This window comes from Piliocolobus tephrosceles, chromosome 20 (genome assembly GCF_002776525.5).
Source record: "Piliocolobus tephrosceles isolate RC106 chromosome 20, ASM277652v3, whole genome shotgun sequence".
NCBI classification, from domain to species: Eukaryota; Metazoa; Chordata; class Mammalia; order Primates; family Cercopithecidae; genus Piliocolobus; species Piliocolobus tephrosceles.
In genome coordinates this window covers 23,178,255-23,192,166 of record NC_045453.1, presented here as the reverse complement: position 1 = coordinate 23,192,166, position 13,912 = coordinate 23,178,255, and the positions used below count along the sequence as shown (strand labels likewise).

Genomic DNA, 13,912 nt, shown 5'->3' with positions numbered 1-13,912 from the left:
GCTTCTAACTTCCTCAAAATAGCAGAAGGGGGCTGAGGATAGAGAAAAGAGGAAGGGCAGGAAGGGAAGGAGCACCTGGCCAATGATTTTATCCCAGACTTTACGGTCAAGGGCACTCCCTCAAGCCACCAACCCTTTAGCCCTTTACTTCAATTTTATCGAACGATAATACACCAAATACCTACACAAGGCCAAGCATCACATAACATTAACATCAAGCTTGACGAGAAAACCCAGCTTGGGGTAGGGGTTGCAAACTCAAGTGCTAGGTAGTATACACCGACAAGGCCAGCGTAACCCACTGTGGGACTACGGTAACCTCTGGAACACACAAATGTCCATCCAAAAGGAGTTTGTCCCTCAGTCCAGCTCAGACCACTGCCAGTGTAAGATCAGATGGTGTGATTTTCAGATTTTTCAAGAGGCCAGAATCCAGAGTTGCATGTCATTTCTCCTGATTCATTTATAAACAATGGCACAAATTAAACTCTTCTCTTTTTCAAAAAACATTGTGTGAAGCAAGCAAAATATGACTGTGGGTAGCCAATTTGTGACATCTAGGTAAGAGGTTAGAAAACTAGGCAAAGGTCAAAAACTACAAACTCTCTCTTCCTATGTCCTAATAAATCGGGGAGGCTTAGCACAACCCCCTGTCTTTCTTCACAGCCATGTATTTGGAAGCTGAAGCAATGGCCACACTGCCACAGTGCTATTGTGAAGTTGAATCCAGGACACAGGAGAAGACTGAGAGCCTGAGACCTCACTGTCCTCCTAAAACATTTCCTGCTGTTATAGACCAATTGACAGTATATAATAAATAGCGCTGCATGTAAAGGACTTTGCACAGTGCCTGAGGCACAACGCAGAATTCAATAAATGTTAGCTATTAGTGGGTTTTATCCTGAACAAGGGTAGAACATGCCACAGACTGTGGGTGTTTCTCTCTCAAATGGAAGATTTTTTAGTCCAATTACAAAATCCAACATTCCTCTTTAGACAAAAGAAGAATTTCAAAAGGAACTACATTCATCCATGTGGCATTCAGGAATTTTAAAATATAATGTGGTTTATGCCCCAACAGGGCATTTTATTATTTTTAAGGAAATAATGGTTTTTTTAAAGTTTTAATTTGAGTTAATATGAAATTTTAAAGTTCTGTCCCACTTTTAGATCAGGGAGATCAGGAACAGCCATATAATGCTACCAAATCCCGCATGAGTAGGCCATTTTTTCCAGAAAGATCACCCCACGCTCTGGTCTCCTCCTGTGACCTTGTCTTTGTAGAATGTTAGATCCAGGTAATGCTATATGGCTATCTAGTCTAATGACTACATTTTACAGATCTTGTATGTAACTCCTCAAAATCCCACAACAGTCAAAGGCAGAGTCACAACCCAAACCCAGTGTCCTGAATCTTCTTCTTCCGTGACCTCACATGTCCCCTCCTGTGAGTAGTGCACATGTTCAGGGTGGCTGCTTCAGGCGAGCAGGGCAGCTTGAGACTAAAGCTCTGAAACACAACTGTTTTGTGTGAAACTAACCAACACTGGAGACAGATACAGGCACCTACCCTTAGGAGCAAAATGTTCTATCAACCAAGGGCACAGGCTGGGGAAGGTTTCCTATACACAGCCCAGCAGAGTCTTGCTTCTATACATTGCAGGCATGGTTGAAATCTTTTAAAAATCCTCTAATATCAACTGTGCCTTTTTAACCACTGGCTTGGAACAAGAATTCCATACCTGTATGAAAGAATGTAATTTACTTGCTGGAAAAGTAGAAGTGTCACAAAGCAAAGGAATCAATGTTTTTTTTTTTTTTTTTTTTTGAGATGGAGTTTCACTCTTGTTCCATAGGCTGGAGTGCAATGGTGAGATCTCAGCTCACAGCAACCTCTGTCTCCCAGGTTCATGTGATTCTCCTGCCTCAGCCTCCCAAGTAGCTGGGATTACAGGCATGCACCACCACGGTCGGCTAATTTTGTATTTTTAGTAGAGATAGGGTTTCACCATGTTGGTCAGGCCAGTCTTGAACTCCCGACCTCAAGTGATCCACCCACCTCGGCCTCCCAAAGTGCTGGGATTACAGGCGTGAGCCACCGCGCCTGGCCGGAATCAAAGATTTTTAAATGCTGCCACTATGCTTCAAACTGACCAACTTCCAAAGTACTGAGAAAATATTTTTTGAAATGTAGCCAAGTATAGAATATAGACTGTGTCCTACATTCAAAAGTTGTCTTTCTAGAAAGCATGTTTTAATGGCAAAGGATACAAAGCAAGCTGTAAAAAAAGACTAAAATTAGCTAAAACTGCAAATAACTTAACATACTTATCACTTCCTTACGATCAACCTACAAAAATCAAACTTTAAAGGCACTTACAAAACCAAAGGTGGGAGGCCAGCTGCGCCCTTTAACTTTAGCTCTACCCTTTCCTCCTTCTAACACAGACCCTGGCATGTAAACATTGCCAGACAATGACATGGTATTAATGTGAAGGCGAGCAAGCACCAGGGAAACTACGGGAGCTCAGTTTTGCACTGTAAATAAAACAGCATGTACCATGCAGTTCTTAAGTGGTTAGAAAGGTAACTACCTCCTCAAACTGAAGATGGGAAATGAAGATGAAGGCCCACACCCATCTCCAGCTGCATTTCACAGACAGCTAAGGACATACCACACTCCCACTTCAAACCAAAGTATTCTTCCATCTTCTAAAGCCATCTATTTCCTACTTTCAAAAGCAACATCTTCCAAGTCTATTGGGAAACCAAAAGTTTGTCACCATTCGAGTAGTGGAACAAGTTGCAAAATGAGGCTTAGTTGACAAATATATAATCTTGGGGGAAAAAAGTCACTGGGTTTGTTAAACTACATCTACTTTTTCAGTGATTCTCTCTCTGAGTGTATTGACTATGTCTGGTAAGTTTTGTGACAAATTTTTTGGAGACACTTCAAGCTCACAAAGGATGAAAACAAGTGGTTAAGGATGAGAACAGAACCTACCAATACCACTGTGCACACTCTAACATTGTTACTCAAACTTTCAAAAGCATTTTCATCAGCAGGTAGAGAAATAGGGGCAAGTAGCAGACCTGGGTAGTTATTTGTGGTGTGAACAGGACAAACAAAATACTGATAATGGCACTAATATTCCTTAGATTTATTCAAGAAAAACTGTTAGTAAGGCATGAAGGAATATTTAGAAATGCTCAGAAATGATACCATGATAGGTACATAAAAGGGCCCATTAAAACCCAGCATTCTAGGGATGTGGATTCTCAAGGAATGTTCAAGAGCAACCCTTAGGTGTGGCTAAACCAGCTTGCATCCTGGGGACTGCTCCAAAAATTTGGTTCTGTGCTTGTAGAAACCTGATGTAGCTTAATGTAACTTCCTGATCTTGGCCCCATTCTGCCTCACCCCACCTCGGAGGATGATCCTTAACACTCTGGCAACAGGGAAGCAGCGTCCAGGTAGTGGAGAACAATAATAGTAATGCTCTTAATTCAAAAGTCCTGTCAAGATACAGTTCAGATCAGAGTAAAAAACAACAAAGCAAAACAATGACAACAACAATGAACCAAAAAATGATATATTCCCTCCCCAGCCCCGAAAAAAAATTCACAGGGTACCTTCTTAGAGGCCGCTTTTCTCTATGCAAAAGTTAGCCACAAAAATATTTATGACTCAGTGAAGGCGTATTTTCCCTTTATCCTTACAGAAGCAAACTAAGTCCTGACTATTTGAAAAGTAAAACAGTAGTTGACAGTGACAAATATTCAACCATCAAGGAGAATTAAAGCTAATTTACCATGTTATGTTAAATGCAGTTTGCTTATTCGTTCTCGAGTGAAGTTATATTCAGAAGTGACTTCATCCTTAGACATTTTTAAGTAACCCACGTTTGTAAGAGAACTCTATTTGGAGTAATTACTTGATGTTCACTGTCCTGTAAGAAATTCGCAATAGTGTACAATCCTGTAACCAGTGCCCATCTGAATAAAAATTAGCTAAGCTGTTTGCTATAATTTAACGTGGTGACTTTTAAGTAAGATTCTGCAAAAGGAAGAGATGTGCCAATAAAAGATCCATTAAGAAAGGAAAAATGTCGAAAAACATTTCTTAACAGGGATAAGGGAAGAGTTTTCCTTTTCTAATCACTAAGAAATTTTTAAAAATTATTTTGAAGACCTAGTTTTGCTATGCTCATCTTATCTTTGCGAATGACGTTGCTCACCCACAAAAGCCACAAACACAGCCGAGGCTTCCTTCTTCATCTGTAAAAGTAAAACATACCTCAGTCTCTAGGAAGAAACGTCTGAAAAGTAAAGACAAGGAGATAGGAACACAAGCCTACTTGGGGCCCAAAACTTTACTTCAACAAGTGGTTAATCCTCAAGAAGGATTTAGAATTTTCCAGCACTAGATTCAGAGTAGTAAAGAATATGTTTATTTCCCAGAGAAAATGCAGACCTTAAGTGTCCCTTTGCCATGTTTACTCTGAGTCCGTATTACAGAGCTGACTTCAGAGCACTAATTCTATCTAATTACCATAGGGTATCCATAAAACCTTGCTGCCTTGGTAAAACCATAAGCATTCAGTACATCGAGCCATGTCACCCATTTGTCTCTTAAAAAAAGGATTGGGCCGGGCACAGTGGCTCACGCCTGTAATTCCAACACTTTGGGGCCTGGGGCAGACAGATGGCTTAAGCCTAGGAGTTCAACACCAGCCTGGGCAACACAGCAAAATCCCATCTCTACTCCAAAAAAAATACAAAAGTTAGCTGGCCGTGATGGCACATGCCCGTAGTCCCAGCTACCTGGGAGGCTGAGGTACGAGGATCACTTGAACCCAGGAGGTAGAGGTTGCAGTGAGCCAAGATTGTGCCACTGCACTCCAGCCTGGATGACAGAGCAAGACCCTATCTCAAAAAAAAAAAAAAAAAAAGTATTTAAAAAATAAACTTTAAAAGGACTGAAAATCATTTATAAGTACTTGGTATTATTTTATTTGTAGTGTGACTTGTACCAAAGCCCAGACATCAATAGATTTGATGGCTACAGTTTTCTTTGGTTGTTTCAGGGCAGGAGGGAATCTTTCATGTGAAATGGCCTTGTTTCCAGTTTTCATACAATCAAAATTTACAAGCTGTCAGCAAGATACTCATGATTATGTCAAGCTGCTTTGAAAAAGGAGAGGGCACCAGCTAGTAAACTCTGAAGACCATTTCTACACAAAGTAAAGCATTATTTTTAAAATCCTGGAGATTTAGGTACTTTCTTCTCAAATATGGCAGATGTGACAACTATCATATTATTCAAATGAAACTTAGACCAGATGTAGGTTTCTTCCTAAAATTACAACATAAAGGGCAGCTATTCTTTGCGTACCTAGTTAGGGTTGAAGCTTTCGTAAATTCTCAAGAATCAGTTCCTCTATCTTTTACAGGAAAAGCCACCCAACTGCTACTTGAGAGAAAAACTGCAAAGGGACAGCGTCTGTGTCAGGGCTACTCATTTTCCCACATTACTAAGTCAAATGAACTCCATTTATCAAAAACGTTTCATGCCCCTTGGGAAAAAAAACTCCATTCTTTTGAATTGTTAACTATACTCACAAACCTCCTATAAACTTTTGAGCCTAATGGTACCCACCCACACCTTACCAAAGTGAGTAACCACTGCAGTGTTTACAAGGAGTATTCTGGAACATTAAATTCTATTTGTGAGTACATTAAAGATTTTTATTACTTGACCTGAACTTAACGATCTGTTAGTCCAGGATCATTTTGACAAAGGGAGAAACCAAAACCCAAAGAAAGTAAAGGACTCCCTCAGCACTGTTAGTATGACAGCTGAGACTACAACTATACCCAGACACAGGGGACACTACAAAAAGCAAAACATGAAACTACTCTCTTGGCCCTAAGGGTGGTCTGATCAAAGGCCAAACAATGTCATTATTATTTATAGTTTGAAAAAAAAAAAAAAAATCAAAGACTTGGTAACGGTCGCTATTTTATGGCGAACTATATTTTATATCCCAAAATCAAAAAATATTTTACGAACCAACCACATGCAAAAGCCCGCTAGAAGGCTTGTGAGAACCAGTCAGGAGTGATGATGGCAGAGGAATTCAACAATTCTTAGAGAGACAAACATATTACCTCCAAGTTGCCTGTAAAGTTCACCCTAGGCCAAGTACAAATTTATTGTTACATTTAAAGCTTCTGTGAAACAAATCAGTGGTATCAGCTTCTACTGGATAAGAATGCCAGCCTTTCTTCCAAAGCCACTACAGCAGGCAATACTAAATTACCTCATTAGGCCATGACTCAAAATGTGCTAGGACTTTCTCCCAGAGTGACCTCTGCCATTGGTACTAATGTGGGCTAATCTATTAGTTTCCATCATTGCCCCCCTAGAGTGGGAGCCAGGAACCATGTTTTGCACATCTTTATACCATCAGGCTAGCAAAGTACTGACCATCAATTCAATCCCAACTTCTGTTAGGTACCTACTCTGTGCCAGGAGCAGAGGACTTCGAGATGGATGAGAAAGATAGAACAGGTGGCCTCGGGAAGCTTGGGCTCCGCTGGAGACAGACCTGGGATATAAAGTAGCAGCTACAGTGGGCACAGTGTCTCATACCTATAATCCCAGCACTCTGGAAGGCCAAAGCAGGAGGTTTGCTTGAGCCCAGGAGTTTGAGACCAGCCTGGGCAATATAGTGAGACCTTGACTTTATAAAAATTTTTAAAACAATTTTAAAGACGTAGCTACAATGACAGTAGGACTTCAGAAGAGATATGTGCCAGCTTGTATGAAAACACACAGGTGATGGAGTAAAACTCCGGTGCAAGGAAGCACACATGTGAGCTGGAAGATGCAAGCTAGACTGAATGGGAGAGGCATTCTCAACAAAGTACTTAGCAATGGTATAGAGGAATGAAGGGTGAGGATGAGTTTGGAGAACGCTGCCTTTTCTTGTCTGGCTAGAATGGAAGCCACATGGGAGGCAAGGACTGGAAGCTGGTTGCCATGCTAAGGAGGAGTTTGGACTTTACAAGTGTTATGAAAGAATCAGAAGTAGTTACACAGAGGAGTGACAGGCTCAGATCTGGTTTTAGAACAATTAATTACTCTAGTGATGATGGGACCATATTAACGGGTAACCGGTTTCACTCATTTCTGCAGTGTGAAACTAGAAACCATTGCAGGCTCATAAGCAACATCTGAGAACCTAGACTACTAGTATGGTGGAAAGGATGCCATAGGAACCAACCAATGAAATGTCACCAACTACTCCAAAGTCCCCAACCCTTCTGGATACTCAAAATGTGAACATGGAATGGCTGGTGCCAAACTACATCATCTGGGAACAATGACCCAGCTAGAATTCCAATTTTCCTGAACAGGGGCAGCATAAAGCAACATGCCCAGCCTATTTGCCAGTAGTAGTCGTTACCAGAAACAAATCAGCATAAACACTGTAGGGAGGAATGTCAAATTGTGCAAAATATATATAGGCTCAGGCAGGCCTCAGAAAAAGTACCTGTAAGCCAGGCATGGTGGCTCACGCCTGCAATCCCAACTTCGGGAGGCCAAGGTGGGAGGATCGCTTGAAGCCAGGAGTTCAAGACCAACCTGGGCAACACAGCAAAACCCCATCTCTATTTTTAAAAAGAAAGAAAGAAAAAGCATTGCTAGGAACAAAAATTGTCAAAAGGATTCTGTAATCTACAAGATCAGAGGACAGTTTTCTTTAACAAAGAGAAAAGGGAAAGAATCACAAAAGAAAAGGCCATTATTTCAGTAGCTAAGTCAACAAACCTCCACAGGAAATTTCTTATTCATTTCTACCATGAAATTCAGTACATATTCAATTACATTATTCAATACCAGGTATTTTAATAGGTTTTGAGGAGCTATTCATGATACAATGCAAAATGGAGGAGAAGCAACGGCAGACAACTTGAGGCTAAGAAAAAGCGGCATTACCATTATCCCCCAACTGACTTTTTGGAACCATCTGGTATGGTTTACTTACTTCCAAAAACATCAAAGTATTCCTATAAAAATGCCAGTGATGTCAAATAACGATAGCAAAAAGTTCTTCCCTTCACTATTTTTACTTGTGCTCCCAGTTAATTTAATATCAGTCCAGACAATTACAAAGGTATTTACACCATTTCCAAAGTACTGATCAGACACCTAAATTTAGTTCACTCAAACCAGGGCTAAACAAGAACATTTAGATCTAATGGGTCACTCAAGATGACTAGAACTTCCCAGTCTCTCCATGTCATTTCCGTTGTCTTTTTTTTTTTTTTTTTAAGTAAAGTGAGTCATAGTGTATAGGTCTTTCTCCTTTGCATAAAATAGTTTTTTTTTTCCTCTGAAGAAAATGGTATTTAAGGAAACGTTATTGGCAAATTTTAATATTCATCTTTTTGGAATATAACAACATAAGCTGTATAGCAGTAAGGAATTTTAGTGAATTATTGTTATTGTTACATGGTTTTAACCTAGTCAGGCATTAGATTGTATTTCATAATGAAAACAGCTATAAAAACAAATGTCAACTGGAAGAGTGGCCTATTTTACAAAGCCTGCCTCTAACATGAATAAATCTTGCCTTCATGACACAAGCTACTATTGCAGTCCCCTTTATCTGAAACAATCAAATCATTCACACTGAAATATAGTGAATGGTGTCAGAGAATCAAAGAATTTACAGATGAGAAAACAAGCAAAACACCGGACCCAACCCCTCTTAAACTACAGATGGAGGGCAGCACATGAGCTATTCTTTTCATTCACTCAACCCTCTCTCCTCTCATTCTAGCTCAGTAAAACCAATCTATTTTCCTCATCTGGGCTCGCTCTCTCCTCTTAGACAGCTAGGCCCAATCTAGCAACGGGATGATTTGAAAGTGCTTAAATGCTAGAAAACAATGTCTTTAAAGTCATCTATATACACTATCAAAGCTGACTTTTTATAGACCTAGATGCTTATTAGCATCTATGCTATTCATTAAAAATACGGTTATGCTCACTTTATCAAATTGACCTAGCAAAGAATCTCTGCCTGAAAAATTTGTTTTCTAAGCCGCCACATTCCTCAGCACTCAAAAGTCCTCTTCACTCTTGGTTCTTTTCCCAATAGTTTTCAAGTTTTTACATCTTTTTGTTCTAATTAGAAAATAAGTTAGAATAACTGACCTGTTTACCAAGTTGTAAGCAAAAATTACATTATTTCTCTAATTACAATAGGCTAGGCAAGCTCAAAGTATGACTTTGTATAAGGCTGCCCTCATTTCGACATCTATAAAATATTAATTTTTTAAACTTCCATTTTCTATCAATTGTAAACATATTTCTTCGAATCCTTAAAAAATAATGGTTTTGGTAAAGTGATACACACCTTGGAAAGTCAGCCACTTTAGACTCAAGGTCATTTGAACTCTGTTTCAGAAAACGCTACAGTTGTATGACAAAGAGCTACTTTTACACTTAGAAAGGAAAAAAGCTTCTGATTTCAAGATTCTAGAAAAGAAAAATACTCATACAGTGGAAGTGATAAAAGCCCTCCGTGACAATTCTCCAAGACCAAAAGAAACTACTTCCGGGAATGTAGCAATCCAATAAGAAACAGGGAAAATCTCAACACCTTGACTAACTTGTGGGGTTTACTTATGGCAGAAAAACTTATGAACAATGAAGAAAATGAACTGAAGACTGACACACTTCATGCTAGTTGCATGCTTAATACAGTTTTAACAATGCTTGGGTGACAGGTCAGCCTACTCTGGCTTAAAATTGTAAGAAATAAAATTCAACTAAGAACTAAGTCACAATACGTATTTCTTGTTGTCAACTCAGTCAGTTTCAGTGGAAAAGACTTCTCCACAATGCTTCCACTGTGATGGGATGTATCATAATCAACTCCAACACTTCAGACCAACAATTTTCATTTAAAGCCACTTTAGACTCTACTGACTTAAACTGATGCAGAAAATTTGTCTACACATTCTCAATGTCACTTGTGGAATTCATTCAACTAATTCAGAGACCAGATATGGCATACAAATTTTATATACTGATCAATCATACTTATTAGTATATAGATTACAGTGGTTAGAAATATTAGTCTAGCAGAAACTAATATACACACTACAGTTCAGATAAAAAGAATCCTGTCAAATAAGCTTGATGTAAATCCACATGAAAATCAAGGCTGCCAAAAAAAGGCTTTTGTTAGTCAAGCATACCAAAGAACTGCTTAAACCTTTTTTCCTTTCTAAGCAGCGCTCAAAATAGATTTTAATACTACAGCTGATGGATCTCACAATTTGCCTTTTGAGCCTATAAGCTGAAACTAGAATCAACTGCCGTCTCCCTTTACACAAGTAACAAAATCTCTCTATTCTGTATATCGCTTAAGATACTGTGCAAGTGTGGTTTTAGTATATCGTCACAACCCCCGCAATGACATTTAATTGGGAGTATGTATTTTCTTCAGAGGATTTAGCTGCTTGTGAAAGGAAGAGCTCTTTGTGTTTTTAACTATTTGTTTTACAGATATATGAGAAACCCTACTTTCCTAACTTTTTAACACACAAGGAGATGAAGACTCCTAAGACAAGGTCATCTCTGCCATGACCAAAGACAAAGCTGCTCACTGAGGAAAGATGCTATTTCAGAGAGGGTTAAAACGTTAACCTTCCTGATTCCCTGCCTGAAAGGATAATATCATGGCACCAATGGAGTGGGTACCGCAGGCCTCCTGGCTAGAAGGTTCTTTAGCCCCACATTCTCATGGTTTTCTGCTCCTTTTGGTTCAGCTCACAAAGCAAATGTCTCTATGTCTCTTCCTTTGACCGGCCTTCCCAGATCCCCTTCTCTAAGTTAGCCGGCTTTCTATGCAGTCACCCTGTACCCCGTTAGGAATTCGTTCTCTTCACAGCACTTGTGTCTATCTGAAATTATTTGCTTTTGTGTTTGATTGCCCTATTCGACTCTACGCTCCACTAAGGCTAGCATCTTGCCTGTCCTGTTTAGCAAACACCATCTCCAATGCCTAAGCGGTGCCTAGCACAGAATAAGCTCGCCAACTCCTATCCAATAAATGAATGAACAGAAAGAGGGAAGGGGACTGTCATCCCTGGGACTCGACGCAGACCGAGACTAGGGAAAAGGAAATGTGAAGGAGGGAGGGGGGGTGTAACCTTTTTCCCCAGGGAGACAAAGAAAGAGAGTCTGAGGTGGTCCAGTCCAGAAAAGGAAATAGTGGGGGTGCTAAATCACCCCAGGGGACAAAGAGTGGACAGGCAGGGGGCGGGGTCAGGGTGCGAGGGATTCGCGTTGAGCACAGACAGGCGATCCCCGGCTTGAGAGATCACCCAGGCTGGAGAACAGGAGGGAGGTGGGAGATCGAAGGGGGCTCCGAGGCTGCGGCGAGAAAAGGCCCACCCCGGGGACAAAGGCTGGGGGACGCAGTGCGCTGCTGTCCCATCGAATCCTCAAGCAGGAGGAGCGAGGCAGAGGGCAAGACCCAGACGGAGTCTGGGGCCTGGGGGTCTGAGGGGATGTTCAAGCGGCCTAAGCGAAGGGCCCGCCACGCTCCGGGGCGCTCCCGCACCTGGTAAATGGCCGCCCAGCTCCCGGACTTGTCGATCTGCTCGAACTCCTTTTCCATCTCCATGACGGGCCAGGGCGGCTGCTGCGCCTCCTGCTCTGCCCACTGCGCCTTCTGCCGCTCTAGGCCGCGTCGCGCTCTTAACCCCGAGGCCCGCTGCAAGCACCGACTACTGCCACTACCGCCGCCCTAGCCGCCGCGGCTTCTTCATGTCAACCGGCAGCCGGAACTACGCACCGCGCCTGCCAGGGGCTCCGCCCCCGAGCAGAAGGACCAATCAGCGATCGAAAATTCGACAAGCACTTCCGCGGGGAGGAGCCGGGGGAGGTGCTGGGGAAGTGGTCCCAGCACCGCGAGATATCTAATAGCGCGCGCTCCCTCCTCCGCTCCGGGGCTCTGTGCTCGGGCGTGGCGCGCTCCCGTTGCCTAGGCGACCCCGGGAGCCCCGCCCACTGCGCGTGGGCTCTCCAGGCCCGGGAGGGCCTTGAGTTCCAGCCTCCACCCGGCCCGTTGAGTCACAGAGTGAATGGCCTTAAAGTAGTCATGTACCTCCTTTCCTGCAGGGCCTGGGCCCCGGCCTCGGTAATCCAAGCTGGAGTATGGGCGGAGGGCACCGTGCTCTATTTCCTGCCTCCCAGCTCTAGCCAGATGTCTGCCCTCTTTTCATGAAACTCAGGAGTGTCATGTTTCACCACGCTGCTGGGGAACCCACTACTCTCTAAGGGTAGTGTCCCTGTCTGAAACGCAGAATTTCCACTTGGGTGCTGCAGGAATGAATGGATAGGGATGGAATGATTTTAAGTGTTTCCCAGAGTATCAAGGAACCCCTGCTCAGACTGAACTAAGCAGAGCACAAATTCCACGGTGCATTATGTTAAATAAAAATCATAGGAGCCCAGGAGCGGTGGCTTATGTCTGTAATCCCAGCACTTTGGGAGGCAGAGGCAGGCGGATGCCTTGAGGCCAGGAGTTCCAGACCAGCCTGGGTAACATAATGAGAACTCGTCACTACTAAAAGTTAAAAAATTAGCCGGTGTGGTGGGGCCCAGCTGCTGGGGAGGCTGAGGCAGGATGACCACCTGAGCCCAGGAGGTGGAAGCTGCAGTGAACTGTTTTGGCGCCACTGCACTCCACCTTGGGTGACAGAGCGAGACCCTGTCTTAAAAAAAAAAAAAGGGCTGGGTGCGGTGGCTCACACCTGTAATCCCAGCACTTTGGGAGGCCGAGGCAGGCGGATCAGCTGAGGTCAGGAGTCCCAGACCAGCCTGACCAACATGATGAAACCCGGTTTCTACCAAAAAAAAAAAAAAAGTAACCGGGTGTGGTGGTGCATGCCTGTAATCCTAGCTGCTTGGGAGGCTGAGGCAGGAGAATCGCTTGAACCCTGGAGGCGGAGGTTGCAGTGAGCCGAGATAGCTCCACTGCACTCCAGCCTGGGCAACAAGAGCGAAACAAACAAACAGAAAAAGTTCTGGCATTAGGGTCCCAACAGACTAAACTAAAAATCAAAATGGAGTCACTCATGCTAAAGTTCTACATCATCAGACTGATAACCTTTCCTGAAATCAGAAGAGAGATACACACCCTGATTTCCCAAACAGACCGTTTTAATCAACATAATGAAGTTCCCTTTGCTTTAATCCTTACAACAAAAAGTAACCTGAAGTAACCCGATGCGAACCAGTTATTTCTCTCTTGTTCTCTTTCCCTGTTCCTGCCTTACAAGGAAAGTAACTTTGAAATGACCAATCTGCTTTTTGTTCTTTGTTTCTGCTTTTTTCAGCCCTTTTCTGTCTATAAAACCAACCTCCTCTGCTCAGCTCATTGGGACACTTGTGCTGCTTTGTGGAATGAAGTCTTGCCCAATTCTAGAATCACAAATGAAGCCAATTAAGATGTTTAAACTAAAAATTTGTTATAATTTTGTCTTTTGACATTTACAATCACCTGGGAAGTGTGTTGAATAATGCAGGTTCCTGGACCCATCTCCAAATCATTCCGATATCTTTGGTCTAGGGATGACACCAGGAATCTGCATTTTCACCAACAACTCCAGCTGATTCTGGTACCTGTGATCCTTGAAGCACCCATGAGCAGGTTGGTCAGGTTGCTTTCCTGCAGGCTCTAGTTTAAACCATCCCCCTCTGGGCCTGGCATGTCATGTGAACGTTGTGAATTCCAGGAGGTTTGAAAACTTAAAAGAGAGAATTGTCTTCATTCCGTGTTGCCCAGAGCCACTGCCTGGTATTATCAGCTGAATTCCAGCT

The 13,912-nt window shown here is 42.5% G+C and overlaps 1 protein-coding gene across 2 annotated transcripts in view; it reads right to left on the bottom strand.

Annotated features, from left to right (window-relative positions):
- The window catches only part of PTPN1 (protein tyrosine phosphatase non-receptor type 1), a 74,936-nt gene extending 63,024 nt beyond the window's left edge, over positions 1-11,912 (bottom strand). Inside the window, exon 1 of one of the 2 annotated variants that reach the window (XM_023184170.1) lies at positions 11,649-11,912. In XM_023184170.1, the coding sequence (XP_023039938.1) occupies positions 11,649-11,711 (63 nt within the window). In that variant the 5' untranslated portion in view covers positions 11,712-11,912. The remainder of the gene's footprint in view (positions 1-11,648) is intronic. The other variant, XM_023184169.3, reaches the window with a different exon arrangement.
- Positions 11,913-13,912: the final 2,000 nt, after the last annotated feature.